General features: G+C 58.2%; 1 protein-coding gene across 2 annotated transcripts; it reads right to left on the reverse strand.

The window, feature by feature from the left end:
- Positions 1 to 909: 909 nt before the first annotated feature.
- Positions 910 to 8,993, reverse strand: CDX2 (caudal type homeobox 2). Of its 2 annotated transcripts, none has more exons than XM_045465040.1 (3): positions 8,032 to 8,966; positions 4,409 to 4,554; positions 910 to 3,323 (listed from the first exon to the last, which is right to left on the reverse strand). In XM_045465040.1, the coding sequence occupies exons 1-3, from the start codon at positions 8,570 to 8,572 to the stop codon at positions 3,075 to 3,077; spliced, it is 936 nt and encodes a 311-aa protein (XP_045320996.1). In that variant the 5' UTR covers positions 8,573 to 8,966; the 3' UTR covers positions 910 to 3,074. The 2 variants fall into 2 exon arrangements, with proteins under 2 accessions (XP_045320996.1, XP_045321078.1); XM_045465122.1 differs by having other exon boundaries at positions 3,191 to 3,323; positions 4,413 to 4,554; positions 8,032 to 8,993.
- Between the last annotated feature and the right edge of the window lie 6,185 nt (positions 8,994 to 15,178).

Here is a 15,178-nt window from a genome sequence, read left to right on the forward strand (position 1 = left end):
CCCCCCCATATGTATCCTAAGTTCTCAGTCTTTCTATATATTAGTATCATATCCGTATTACTGTAATGTTTTTATTTTTTAAAAAATCTTGTGCAAGAAGACCTTTTAGAAAGGCGAGTAGCTCCTTTCACCCAAATTTGGTTTTCTTGAACAGCTCAACCGGTTGAAGAATCCCCTGCGCCCGCCTGAGTTGCAACAGGCTCGTGGCCACAGTGGAGAAGCCTCGCAGCGCCCCAGATGGGGAGCAGCCGCGGTGGGACAGGCGCTGGAGCTTGCCACCGTCCAGCGGGCCCCGAACCAGTCCCCTTCCGGGTCCGCTCGGGACGCGGGGGAGGAGCGCGGGCGCGGATCCCCGCTCTTCCCAGAGCGCGCGCGCCCCCTGGCGGCCTGAGCTCCGGGAGGGCCGAGGAATCCGGAGGGAAGCGGAGTCATCCCGGTCCCAGAGCCCGAGGCCCTGGCAGCTGCGAGGCCGCCCTATCAAAAACACACCCGGGTGTCCCAGCGCCAACCGCCGCCGCCCCCCCCCCCCACCCCACGCCTCCTCGGCGGCACTGCCCGCTCGCGCCACGTCCCCGTGTTCCTCCCCGCCTCCCCGGGTTTGCTCGAAGGGTGAGTCTCGGCGTCGCAGGCGCGGTGGCCTCGTCGGCACCGGGTGGGGGGCGGGGGCCTCCTGGCCCGCCCCCTCCCCGACCTGGGAGCCTGGCGGGCGGCTCGCAGCCCCGGGCCTGCATTTCAGAGAGCAGCCGAGCTCCCCTCTTCGCCCCGGATGCCTGGCGCGCGGGCCCGCGGCGGGCGTCAGTGCTGGGGGGCCGGACCCGGCGAGGGGAAGAACTTGTAATCGCTTGCCGCGGGACAATGCCGACTTTTGAACCTCTAACCACTAAGCAAACAACCCTTGTGCTCTCGCGGCACTGTCCAAACAGGGTTTATTGACAGGCGTTTCACAGCAACGCATAGCAACCGCGGCGGCGGCGGCGGGGGGCGGGGGGGGGGGGGGGGCGCGGCCGGGTGCGGGTCCGCGCCCCCCTCCCCGCGGCCCCACTCCGCAGGAGGCGCCGGGGGAGGGGGCTAACCTCGCGGCGATCGCACCCCCCCCCACCCCCCCCCCCCCCGGGCTCAAAGGACCCCGCAGCCCGAGAGGCGGGCCGGACTCTCTCCCTGCGGCTCCGAGCCGGGCGCCCGCGGGCCCGGCCGCCAGCGCCCCTTTCTCAATCCCCGAGCGAGCGGAATGCCACCCGGAAGGGCCGCGGAACCCGGGAGATGCTGCAGGCGGTATTTAGGTCTCGCCGCTCAGCTCTTCCTCCGCAGCCCTCGGGGCACCTCCTCCCTCGGCGGAGGGCCGCGATGAGGACCCGAAGGTGCCTGTGGGAAGACCGAAATCGAGAGCGAGGCCCTTCTCCCCAGGCCCTGCTCGGTGGCTTCCAGGACCCAAAAACCTCAGGGACAGCAGCCCGGTCCCCAGCGGGTCGGCCAGATAACGAGCAACCACCACTGAAAGGCTCTCCTTATACTGGTTCTTGAATTCTTTGTGGGGTAGGTGGGGGGGAGCGGGGAGGATTTCGCGAGAAAGGCTCACAGAAACGCCCAGTGATTCACAGAAGACTATAGTCATGGAAACGTTGCCCTGGGAGAGCAGAAAATAAAGCCTTTTTACTTAATGCTTATGTTTAGCTGGATTGTGGGGCATCCCTGGGGTGAAGGGAATCACTGATGCAGGGAATGTTGGTAACTGCGTCAGTGTAGATTTGAGGAGATGGTATGAGGGGACGCTTACCCCCACCCCCCATAATTCCTGGCCGCTGGGAAGCAGCTGACCATTCAGATGTGCATTTTGCCCAAAGGCACCCCCAGGAGAACCACACATTCCACAATCCAAGGCTGGGCTCAGGCTTGGGGGCAGGGAAGGTCTCAAAACCTGCTCCCTCAGGCTTCTGATGCTCTGGGGTAAAATGAGGTTGTTCAGATAACCTTCTCCACTCCCTGTCCGAGTTTTCCAACACTAGGTTGCAAGTAGACAAGATATTTCATTTCTTAAAAAAAAAAAAAAAAAAAAAAATTCCAGACAAAATCTGAAGACGATAAATACAGAATCTGAAATCTGGAAAGCTCATTTATCTCTCTCTTTTTTTCTTTTTAGAAAAAATTCAACTGTGTTCAAATACCCCCCACTTCCCTTCACCATACCACTTCTCTCCCCGTGGATCCAGAAGGCTTTTGAAATGCTGGCTTGGATGTTACCCAGACCAACAACCCAAACAGCAGCAACGACAACAAAAACTCCCCTTCTTCATCAGCCCCAAGATTGTGAAAATGACAGGAAGTCCAGCTTGGCTCTGGCATTTATAGCACTGACATACATTTAGCCCAGAGAAGCTCTGGTGACAGGCTTTCTAAACAAGGCCCTGTCCTGGGCCCTCTTGTCAGGCCTGGAGTCCAATAACCACGCCTCTCACACCATCCACTGGGCGCACACATCAGTCAAGCCTTTCCTGGTCTGGGAAGGGAAGAGAAGAAAGACAAAGATCTGGGGGTTCTGCAGTCTTTGGTAGGTCCAGGTTCCTATCTTAGCCGCCTGTGACTTCTGCAGTCACAGAATCTTGCCTGCCCTTGAGCAGGAGGGCCCAGCGGGCCCTCGGATGGCAGTGAGTAGGCGGCAGCCATCTTGGCTCGAGCATTGGTGTTCCCCTGAGTCTTCTTTCCCCTCAACCAGAGGTGCCTCCTGCAGATTTGGGAAGCCAAGAGCTGGGGAGGTAGGGGCTGGAAGCCTGGTCTGTTTAGCCAGTCGAGGCAATGCTTCCCTGGTGGGACGAGATGAAGCCTCAGTGATCATATCCCATCTTCTTGCTGGCAGAAAGTCAGACCGGAAAAAGTCAAAATCTGGGAGAATGTCTTCCTCGAGGCCTCCAACCCAACCCCCCTTGTCCTTACTCCTGGCCCCCATTCTTCCTCTGAGGGCTAGGTCAGTTGGTGTACATTTGTGGAGGGGAGGGGAGGGGTCTCTCCTGAGGATTCTAGCAGAGTCTATGCTCCTCGTGGCTCGGCCCTCGTGCTCGGCCGCTGCAGGCGCCCGTAGGTCATTGGGTGACAGTGGGGTTTAACACCCCCGCGGCTGGCCCCAGAACCCCAGGGACAGAGCCGGGCACCGAGCCTTGCAGGGAAGACACAGGACTCAGGGGCTCCGGGACGCTTCTCAGAGGGCCTGGCGGCGGCTGGGGGGGCTGTGGTGCCGGCGGTGGGGGCTGCTGCTGCTGCTGCTGCTGCTGCAACTTCTTCTTGTTGATTTTCCTTTCCTTCGCTCTGCGGTTCTGAAACCAAATTTTAACCTGGACGTGGAAAATGGGAGGGGAAAACAGGGGGGTGAAGAAGACGATGCAAGCGGAAAATGAATGGCCTTCAGCACCAGCATCTACCCCTCCAGTTAAAGAAGTGCCCTCTCTAAAGGACCCCCAAACCTTCTCCCAGACGTTCATTCGAGAGCCCCGTGACAGCCCCAGCCCTGGAGCCCTTCCCAAGCCCAGTACGGCCTCGGGAGAGAAGAGCCCCTCCCCCCACCCGCTCCCCCCCACCCGCTCCCTCTCCCCTCCCCCCCCCCCCCCCGCCTCATTCACCAGGTTTCGTTCTAAAGCAACCTTTATCTACAACTTTACTGGAAAAGTTCAGAGTCTCAGAGCCAAGGGAAAGAAACTTTGCAAAGCCCTTTCCACAACAAGCAGGAGGAGGCCAGCATGGATGTGCTTCAAAATGACAACCTTTGGCCTCTCAAAGCTAAACTGAAATGTAATAGTCCTCACCTTCAAGCTGAGAACGAGATTTACTGTGGGGCTTCCCGGCTGTGGATGTGGCCTGTTTTGTTTATTTATTTATTTTTCTAGACCATATACAGTGTTCATGAGTCAAGCCTTGTTCTAGTTTTTACGGGTAGGGATTGGGGTCTTGTATTCATTTTTTTCCCCAGGCGCTGGGCTGGGCACAAAGCTAATAGGTCTTTAATTTAAGTCTTCTTTCACCCAAATAGAAATCTGGATTAAAGTACTGCTCCGTTCTTTGGGGTATTTTTTTTTTCTTTTTTGCACCTCCCGGGTGCCGGAAAACGGGGAAATTTTTCAACACCTGAAAAAGACAACTAGCGGTGGAAGGAACTTTTTCTATACTCATTCAGGAGGAAATGCTCTCCATCCTCCTGGTTTATTTATTCATTTGTTTATTTAAGTAAGCTCTACGCCCAACACGGGGCTTGAACTCACAACCCGGACATCAAAAGTCGCGTGCTCTACAGACCGAGCCAGCCAGGCGCCCCTCTAACCTGTGCTTTAATCTGCCCACAGAACTAGGTGGCTTCCGGGGGCCCAGCTTCCAATTCTGCCCTGGGGAACCCCACCAGCCCTGGAGGGAACAAGGCGGTTCGCACCTGCCTCTCGGAGAGCCCCAGCGTGGCGGCCAGCTCGGCTTTCCTCCGGATGGTGATGTAACGACTGTAGTGAAACTCCTTCTCCAGCTCCAGCCTCTGGTGGTCCGTATACACCACTCGGTATTTGTCTTTCGTCCTGGTTTTCACTGTGGAGGAAGGAGAAGTTAGGCCAGGGAACCGCAAGGCGGCCCATCAGTCATGGGTAATGACAAACCTCCCTAACCCAAGGGCTATTTCTCTTCCTTCTTCGCCCCGGGGGGCCAGGGTTTGGCTGATTCCTGCCGGGTCTGACAAGACCCCCCAGAGGGTCCTGAGGGGAGGGTGCGAGGCTATCTGAGACAACTAAACTCACCTTGGGGTTAAGTGGTTTTTAAAAACGAAGAAAAACTCCAACCTCCTACACGCAAGATAGCAGAACCCAGCCCCCCGTTTGGTAAACCAAACAGAGCACTGGAGCAGGCTGGGCCCAAAGGGAAAGGGGGCAGGACAGAGTCTCCAGAGTCCTGGGAATGTTCACATTTTCTGGCCTATTGAAGACGGAAGCCCACCCTAAAAGCAGCTGGGGCCGTGGGGATGCGTTGGTGTCGCTGCGTGGGGTGGTGGTGTTACTTTCTGTCTGTTGCTTTCTACTTTTATTAACAGTAGAAAGGGGGGTGGGGGTGGGTGCAGGATGTGACAGACCAGAATCACCTCCTAGGCACACGAGGCCCATCTGGTGGAACTCCGAGCTGGGGTCTGGCAGGCAGAAGACCCCTCCCGCTGGCACATTCTATACCTGGCTGAACACGGTTTCGCATTTGTCACTTTTTCTTTTTTGAGCCCCCCCCACCCCCATTTATTTCTGCTACAAACTCTGCCAGAGCTATCCTGACCAGTGATCTGTGCTCATTGGATTGAGTCAACATATTAAACCTCAGATTGATTGTTTTACTGAAGGGCCTTGACAAATAGTGCCGTCGCGGTTGGAGCAGGCCCGAGAACCTGGCGTCTCCCCCGGGTCTGTCCTGGGTCATCCCTTGGCAGGGGCTCCTCGTTGGCCCCAGGTCCTGGTCATCCTGCAGCCGAACAGGTTCAGTCGCCCGGTGCCCAATCCTACAGGAAGATCTAAAGGGTCTGGGAGTTTCTTGGAGGTGTTTAATGCCCCGCAGGCCGACTTTGTTCAGGTAAAACCCTTTGCAAACCACAACAAAAGCGCCCTGGGAAGATACAGGGCCGGATCAGAGGGAGCTCCCCCGAGCCGCTGAAAGGGGAACACAGTCCCAAACAATGCAGGACAAGGCGATCTTATCAAAGAAAAGCCCTTTCAATGCCTTAATAACAACCGCATTCTGTTTGAATTACCACTACTGAGCAAATGGCGGCCCCCGCTTTCATCCCCCTCCCCGCCAGGCGCATTAACATAAACACGGCCCGGCAGGCGCATTTGAATGGGCGCAGCGGCCCCGACCCTGCGTCTGCGAAGCCAGTGAAGGGAACTAACACGTCCTGGGAGCCTTGCAAGCGGCGGGCGCGTTCACACGCGCTACCGCCTCTAACCCACTCGAGGCTACCGGCGGGAGTCGCCCGCTTTACAGATGAGGAAACTGAGGCTCGGGCTGGCGCACGCACACAGTGCAAGGCGCGGCTGCCACTGCACCCAGGTTGGAGCCACAAAGGGGCACCCCCGGGGCTGGGCAGCGGGGCGCAAGAAAGTTCTCCGAGGCGAACATCCCGGGAGCAACACGCGCCTGGGGGAGCGGCTCCTGCGCCAGGGCCGCCCTTTCCGTCTGCCGGACGGGCCCGGGGACGCGGTGACCAGGACCCCTGCGCGCTCTGCGGCCCGCGTCCCCAAGGGCCTTGGAGGCGCCCCGCACCCCCTGGGAACCAAGGAGGGGGCTGGAGGAGGGGAGAGATGAGAGGGACTTGTGAGAATTCATTATTGACTGCGAAAGTCACCACCCTCTTTCCGGGCCCTAAAAGAGACAATGGCAGGGCTGGGAAGGTGTATATCAAAGCGGGCCGGGCCGAGGACCAACCCCCCTAGCCCGTTGACAGATGACGCTCCGCAGAGGAGCCGGGCTCTGGCCCGCGGGCCGCGGCCTCCCGACATTAACATCACAAGGGCGCCCGGCGCCGACTGCGGCCTTGCCACCTCGGCGCGGGACTTCACAGCGGCCTCTCATCTGCTGACCCCGCGGCCTGGGCTCCTGTGGCTTCCCTCCCTCTCCCTCTCCCCCCTCCCCGGCCCTGGCCCCGCGGCCACTGTCCCGGGACACACCAGAGGTCTCCCGTAGGACCCCCGGTCGCTGCCAGGTGCGCCCCAGGCAGGCTCCGTAAAAGACAGCCTTCTCTGAGACAGCGCTCGGTTCGGGCGACGGCGTCTCCCTTTGGGGAAGGCACCAAGGCGAGGTTCCGAGGCTGGCCCTGTGGCCTTCTCCCTGGGCGGCCGCATTTCCCACCCGGCATGTGCCCGGTGACTCAAGTACTGATGCCCGGAGACAGCCCCCAACGGCTGCTCTGATTTATACGGCTGTAATTGGCTATAAACCTCTGCAAAGTGGCCATAACCTGCGCGCAGGCCGGGCTGGGCCAGAAACAAGGGAAGAGAAGAAAAGCGGAAGTGCAGAAGGCTAGGAAAACTTCGTGGAGCGAAACGGGGATGCCAACAGGACTCTCCCACCACACCTATTCCAACTTCCTTCCCACTTTGACACATATCCCCATAGCAGAAGGGGCAGACCGGGACCTGATGGGCCCTCGCGGTCCGGCAAACCTAGGATGTCTGCAGGGACATCTCCTGAGCCAGCTTCTTGAACATGGGCGCGCGTGCACACACGTACACACACACACACACACAGCCCCGAGACCCTGGAAAGGCAAGGTGGGGAGAAATGATCCCTGTCTGGAGCAGAAGCTGAATCCCCACCAAGGATTCTTCCCCTTCTCCCTCTGCAGACACAAGAGGACACCCACGACTTCTTGCCCCTAGGCCTCCAGCTTCGGACTGCACCAACTCCTTTGCAAATCAAAGGAGTTCAATGACGGGGCGCGCTCCCTTCCGCCTAATTCCTGGGGCCTGCCTTTCCTGCAACAGCAGCTTTGCCGGCTCTCCCTATTCGCCCTAGCTCTTGAGATTCCTTGACCCCGGTCCCGCGCGCGGCCTCGCCGCCCTCCTGGCTCCCCAGAGCACCCCTCTTCTTGAGCGGCTCAGCGGCGTGGAGAGCAAGGCTCTGAAGCCCGGCTCGGTGGAGTTCGAGGCTCCCTTTCCCCGGGGGCTCCAAGCTGCGCTCCGAGTGCCAGAGGCACCAAGTGCGGGGGACGCGCGTTCCCACTCCTACGCAGCCGTGCTACGCCCACATTCCCGGGGGTGTCCTGGGAGTGTTGGGACGTTGGAAGGAGGAAGGCTCTCCTCTGCCCTAAACTAAACACGGGTTGGGAGACCCACTTATTCCCTCCCGGCCCCCCACCCCCACCCCGCCAGCCCAGGCGCGGTAGAGAAGCCCGGCAGTCGGGGGCCCCCTGACTTTGTCTCCCTCTCCGGCCCTCCTGGCGCCCAGCTCCCAGACAGCTCGGGACGCCCGGGTCGGCGCGGGACGCGCGGCCGGCCCAGCAGCCCCCTCCCGCGGGGCGCCGCCGCCGCCTACCTTGGCTTCCGAGGGACTGCTGCGCGGGCTTCCGCATCCACTCGCACAGGTTCCGCCGCTGGCCGCCCGGGGACAGCTGCTCGGCGGCGGCGGTGGCGGCTGGCCCGGGAGGGCCGGGATTGAGTGTCTGCAGCAACCCCGAGGCGCAGGAAGGCGCAGCGGCCGGGTGGTGCGGGTGGTGGTGCGGGTGATGGTGCGGGTGGTAGTCGGCCGGGCCGCTGTAGCCCATGGCGGCGGCCGGGGAGCCCCCGTTGAGGCCGTGCGCCACCGCGTTGGCGGCGGCCGCGGCGCCCCCCGGCGCGTAGCCGTTCCAGTCCTCTCGGAGCGGGGCCCCGTACGCCGCGGGCCAGGACGGCCCCGGGGACTGCGCAGTGTCCAAGTTCGCGGCCGCGGCGGCCGCGGCCGCCACATGGTAGCCGCCGTAGTCCGGGTACTGCGGGGGGCTGACGAAGTTCTGCGGGGCCAGGTTGAGGCCGCCAGAGTGGCGCACGGAGCTGGGGTACATGCTCACGTCCTTGTCCAGGAGGTAGCTCACGTACATGGTGGCGAGGGCCCGACGGCAAACCTCACCATGCTGCCTGGGGGCCGACGCTGGAGGCTGCCGGGGGGGGGGGGCGCGAAGGGGAAGGGGCGAGGGGGCGCCGAGAGCGGCGGCTGGCTGCGCCCCGGCCCGCGGTGCTCCGCTGGCTCCTCGCGGCGCTTCTGCCTCCGAGGCGGTCCCTCCCTCTGGCCTGCCTCCTCCCTCCTCCCTTTCTTCCTTCTTTCCTCCCACCTCCTCCCCACTGGGCTGCAGAGGCGGGGAAGACCCGCCACAGGCTGGAGTGCGGAGCCCCAGGCCGGCGGCCTTACGTGATTAACGAGTGTTTACAAGACTCTATTAGTAATGACACAGACACCAATGGCTGGAGACGTCGAGGCGCAGCGCGCACCCCGCGCACAACCCCCCGAAACACGATTTGCATTTTAAAAGATAAGGGGAGAGGGGAGCTCAAGAGAGGGCTGCGACCCGATCACCGCGAAATATTCAAACCTTTATTGTTAAGAGCTTCCTCCTTCCAACCTGGTGCACTTTAACCTCCAATCACAGGTTCAAAGAATGAAATCAAGAGACTTGCAAAAGGGGGGGGGAGGTAGAGCTATCTTGGTGGGAATCTGGGCTTGGAAACTAGTAGTGTTTCTGCATTTGCGGGGTGGGAGGGGGGTGCATCTAGAGGCTCGTTCTACACCAAAAGAGGAAAGAAAAAGGAAGCCATTGCTTTGATGACTACGTTTCTGACCAACCCGGGAGGTGAGGAGCCGAGCCCTTAGAGATGGGGCCGGTTCCTGCCCTCTCTGCGCTCCTGGCCAGAACGGTTGCGCGCCCCAAAACAACTGTGGCTGCTAATCAGCTATTTTCCTCCCCAAGGAAACCTCTTGCCTCTCGCACAAGATAAATTATGCCGCTAGCTTCAGGCTGCGTCTCCGAGTTCATCTCACGTTTGGGATTTAAGTTAAATTAAAGCAATTCAGTTTTTAAAAAAGCATTTGCATCCAAAGACACAAAACAGTCAGACCAAGGAGCCTGTGGCAGAAGTCAGACGGTGGAGGGCAGTTACGGGGGGGGGGGGGGGTAAAAGAGGGTCGCTAGAGTGCTGGCAAAGTTCTGGTTTCTTGAACAGGGTGCTGGTGACACGGTAGGTTGTCTGCGAAAATTCAGCGAGCCTACCCATACGTGTTTATTTTACTGAAGCGGTTAAAAATCCAGGTAAAGAGAGCCAAAATTGCTGCTAATATAATATATACCTAGGTATTTGTATATTGTACATAATGCCTTTGTCTTAAAACCACTTTCTGCTTTCCAAGGTAGAACATTGTCCAAAGAAAATCGTTTTTCGTCTCTAGGAGATGGGCAGGGAACCCGGGCCATTACTAATGATTGCTTCTGAAGAGCTCCTAGTGAAGAAAAGTTGAGAAGGGATCAACTTTGAAGCACTGTGTCGGGGGCCCCAGGGGCTCAGTGGCAGCTGCGGGGACCAGTGCTGTGAGGCCTGGCTTGGGAACTGCCGGGACAGGAGCGCAAGGCGACCAGATCCGTCTTGCGCACGCGCCCGGCCCGGCTCCGTGTAGCCACTGCAGGGAGCAGCCCCGCGGTGGCCTTCCAAGCTTTCTCTCCGAGCCCAGACAGTGCCACCAGACTAGGATTTGAGGATCGCAGAGGCCCGGTTCGGGGACCGGGCAAGCTGCCCGGGCGGCTTCGGGCGCTCCGGGACCAGCGGGACACACTAGCTGCCCATCTCCATAGCTGCGCTTGGCGGTTCTCGTTGTCAAGCGCTCTTTGGCGGTTGTCACTTCTTCACCCTCTCATCTCTGGCGCTTTTTCCAGTGCCCTTTACCTGCCTCGATCCTCACATCTCCCTAAGTGGGGAACTGAGCCGGTGTTGTCACCACCTCCGTTTTACAGACGACACCCACCAAAGCTGCATAGCGGAGGGAGGCCGGGCCCAAGTTGGATGCGAACAAGCCCAGGGCTGAGGGATCCCGGCTTGCTGGTTCTTCTCCTCTGCGTTTCCTAAGGAGGTTGGTTACAATCAGCAGTCTGCGGGGCGGGGGGAGGTCAGATAGCTGAGCCCCCAAGAGGTGGAAGATGGGGGGGGGGGCGGGCAAGTCCTCCAAGCGGACCTACCGAGCCTGGTCCGGACAGCTGAGTTCATGGGACCGCTCAAGAAATAAAACAGGGAAAAAAGATCGCAAGCCCCATTGCAGAACCCAAATCACTGAGTTGGGGGAGGGGGAGCGAAAGGGAGAGTCTGCAGTCCTGATGGGGTGGGAATGTGGGAGGTTAAGTGGTGGGCACTTCAGACTTTTGATCTAGCAAACATCTTCCTCCTCTTCCTGGAGACACAATTCCTCTTTCTGTCCCCCACAACCCCCTCCCAAGCCTCGAGCTCTGGAAGCCGAGGCCCAGGCTCAAGCCTGCGTCTTCGGAATGTGGGCATTCTTTGGAACAATCGCTTTATTGGGGACAGCCATTCCCTCCGCCCTGCAGTGGCCGCTTCCTGCGTTTTTATGGCCCGGCCGCCGGCCGCTGGCTAATTGTCCCGGTTTTCCAGCTGTGTCTCTGTGCTCTGCCCCGGAGAAAGGGCTCTGGCCTGCCCGCCCAAATGCTTTGGGAGCAGCCAGGGTCGCTCTGGCCCCAGGGGTCACGCCAGGCCCCAGAGCTGGCTGGACCCCAGGCAACCTGAGGCTCTCTTGGGGTGTGAGAGCTGGAGAAAGGAAATCGTGGTGAAAAACCAATTGGTTTTCTTAATGGAAAATGGGCCTGCAGGGCAGTAGCATGACCCTGCCCAAGGTCCTGGGGTCTGGGCTGTTTGATGAGGAGAAAGGAGCCAATACTGATGTCCTTGGATAAGCTTCTCAGGGTGGAAGTGTCCCTTCACATCCGGCTGCACTCTCAACCAAGAGGCCCACCTGGGTCCCCAAAGGGCAGGGTGCCAAGAACAGTCAGAAAGGGGTGGATGGTGGCTGATGAGAAGGAAGCTTGGGTGTCTTTTCATCTTGATGGCTTAGCCTTTCTGGTAGGTCTTCACCAGGTGCCTATCCTCTGGAGGCCTCCTCTGGATGGGACCCGACCAGCCTTTGGGTGCAGAGGGTGGCCCTGGGAGGATGGGGGTGCCACCCGCAGGAGACCCTGGGGGAGAGCCTTCTCAGTCCTGGACCCAAGGTGCTTGGTGGCTTTCTTAGGACCTTTGGCCTGAGCTCAGAACCTCCTGGGATAGTTGGCCCCAACTTCTCTGGATCAAGGCTTTTTTCCAGCCAGTCCCTCTGGTCTCCAACTGGCTGCCCTACCAGAGAAGCCTTCAGCAAATGGCTCTGGATGAGGCAAACTTGTGGAAAGCTTGGGGCTGGGGCTGGGGTTGGGGTGGGGCTGAAGCTGTGACCCCGTGGAGCCTGAGCCAAAGCAGGCTTTTAAGGGCAGGAGAGGGTGGGAAGAAAGAGACTCAGGTAAATAAAGCATCAGGAAGACCACAGGGCAGCCACAACGGTTATCAAAGGGACGTGGTCTCTTTGTTGCTAACATTGTAAAGGCCATTCAACATTCCTTGGAGAGGGTCAGGGGCTTCCAGAATTCCGGCTGGTGGCAAGGGCAGGGGCAGGGGGTGTGTGTTGGGGGGTGTAGGGAGGCACAGGAAGGGGGCGGGCTGCTCCTCTGGGCAGATGAGACACTCCTTGAATCCACAGATCATTGACAGGACTCTCTCCCTGCTCAAAGGTCCCCAGTGTTTGCTCTAGCTCGGGGCGGCGGTGTGTGTGTGGGGTCCTTTCCCCATATTTGTGGCTCTTGAAAAGTGAGGAGCCTGTGGCCCCTGTAAGCCAGATAGGGCAGACCATCTCTCTCCACCTTAGCATGCAGGTCTGCTTTCTGAGTCCGTTGAGATCAAGGAAATTACTCAAACAGTGCAACTGCTCCTATCCGTCCTCTCTTCTGCACAGGAAACCCTCACCCTGCATTGATCTGGCCTGTCAGGGTAATTAAGGAAGAGCGAAAAAGAAGACAATGTTGCAGGATAAAATTGCTCGCTTGGCGATCTATACTCCTGTGGAGAAATGAGTCCATTTCTACCTCATTTGGCATTGAGGGAGCTCGTCAGCCACCACCCGCAATCAGACACGCAATCGGCAGCTCCCTCGCACAAAGGAAGGGCTCAATAACGAGTGGTTTGACCGCAACAGCCCCACCCTGCCCGGCCGCGGCCCACTCAGCTAACATCTCTGGGAAGGAAATCGATGGCAGTGTCCTTTCGGCCCCATCAGGCCACAATGGGTCCCAACGTGTTCATTCTGAACAGCAGGGAGGGGCCGCAGCTGTCCACAGCTGCCCAGGCTTCATTCCCAAGAGCAGATGTGTCCCTGCCCCCACTGGTGTCAAGAATGTTCCCCCCCCCCCAAGCAAACCGAGTGTCTGGTCTTCTGTACCTGAGGAAAAGCTCCCGAATTCGTGGGAGGTCACTAGTGGACTAGAGTTTTACCGCTCAGGGCACAGGGTGCAGGGGAGTGAGGAAATGCACTGCCTAATTCCTCCCATGGAGTAACCCCCAAGATTTCTTATCCAAGGCAAGGAATATACATTTTTTTTTTTTGTCATACTCTTCTATCCAAAAATATACTGTTAAAGGCAGGAGATTTAGGGAGATGAGCCCTGAGAGAGGTGCCGAAGTCTGGTTTTGCTCATTGGGTAAATGTCATGCAAATAAATGGCAGTTGCCCATTTTCGTTCTTTCTTCTGGAATTAGAGTCTGTGGTCACTGTGTGGGGATTGGATGAACCACTCTAGCGCCTTGTGGTGGGCAAGCACAGAGAATGATTTAAAGTCCCTCGAGGGAGAGGGCCTTGGGGGGTCTCACCCCAGAGGAAACCCCGCGATGCTGAGGGAGAAATCAAGCTCTCAGGCCAGCAACAGCTAAACGTTATCACTCGGTTTTGACGTGGAAGGCCTTTGGTTACCATTTGTCCGCTCACCAACGTCTGTGCCTAGAGGGACTTTTGCTTATCATATGAAAATATGTTCCGAGGAAACCTTGCACAGTAGGCTTTATGAGGCCGAGGGAAGGAGCTCAGATAAGGTTCAGTTCTCCTTGAGTCACTGGGCCCTTTGGGAAGCTACTCTCTCTGGAGGGGAGACAAAGGACTTACTGTCCATGTAGCACGTCCAGTTTATAAAGGAGAAACCTGAAGCTCAGAGAGGTTGAGCGACTTTGCCAAGGTCACACAGCTAGCTGTTCCAGTCACTAAAACTAAATGAGCTACTATAGGTACATTTTGGGCAGCGCATAGGACTCTGTACAGATGTTAATTATTACTAAGGCTTCTGGTGCCACCCTGGAAACCCAAAACCAACTAGCATGATTCCCGGAATCCAAACTCCCCACACCCTACGCCAAATAGGGCCAGAACAATCAGGTTCTGCTGTTGTACTGTTCTGACTACCTTCCACATCCTACTTATATCTCTCTTTCACAGGCACCTGCTAACTGCCGTTTATTAGTTTATCGAATGACAAATTTTCCATAAATTCCTTCCCAGGTTTTTCGCCAATTACCACCTGCTCTTGTCCTCCGGTAAATACTTTCTGAAAAGAGCTCTTTATTTTTGAATGGGAACTGATATCCTAAGCCTGATCCCTGAAATTTAAAATGAGTAAAGAAATGTATGCAAATAAATTGTGCTGTCTGCCCCCCCCCCCCCCCCGCCGCTTCTTCCCATGACAGTTGTCCGTGGACATCTTTTGGACACACAGACCAAAAAGCCTACTTCTTTGGGTAAATACAAGGAAGGCCCCATTCCGTTTCCGGGTGACATACGTGAATACCAAGCTCAGATTGGGCTCGTGAATTCCTAGCAGGAAAACTCTCAAGTCTTTTTGCCAAGAGTGATGGCTGGGCGGGCTGGCTTGGACGTTTTAAGGGAGAGGTGAGAATTGGCGAAGCAGTTCCCCAACCTGGGAAGGTAGCATGGAGGGGTTGGGAGGCTTAGAAAGAGTGAAATCAGCTCTTCGCCTTCCAGCCGTTTTTAGTTTTGCCATTGTGGGATGTGTGTGTGTGTGTGCGCGCGCGCGTTAACAAATTAGTAAGTAAAGTATGAAATTAACCACCCTAGACTCTGCACCAGCCACTTCTGGGCTCCTGGACGCTCGCGGGGGCGCATTGGGCCACCCCGCTGTCCCGGCTAGTGAGCACGCCCAGGACCCAGACCGTGGCCCCCGGCCTCAGAAGTCCGGGTTTGTCTCCCGCGTCCAGCGCACCGGAGCGCGGAAATGAGAAACATCTCCGCCAGGCCAAAGCCAGCGAAGTCCAGGGCGCGATGCTGTGTGAGCCAAGAGGTGGCCACAGAAACCTCTGCTGCCAGACCATGGCAGCCACGGCTGACCCGCCCGGGGAACGGCGGCCCCTGCTTCTTTGCTCCTACCGGAGAAAAAAGCAAGAGCTACCTGTGGCTTTGGCCAGGGCCCTTCCCACCCGGGCGTGCGCGTCCCGCGTCCCGCGTCCTGCCCTCAAGACTGCAAGCGCTCAGCAGCGTCGGTAAGAGGCATCCTCGGCCAGCCCTTCTTCCCCGTCCCCCTCCCCCTCCCAGCTCCTTTGAAGGGGTGGATCCAGAGTCTTCCCCAGCCCGT

Source organism: Leopardus geoffroyi, chromosome A1 (assembly GCF_018350155.1).
Source record: "Leopardus geoffroyi isolate Oge1 chromosome A1, O.geoffroyi_Oge1_pat1.0, whole genome shotgun sequence".
Classification (NCBI taxonomy): Eukaryota; Metazoa; Chordata; class Mammalia; order Carnivora; family Felidae; genus Leopardus; species Leopardus geoffroyi.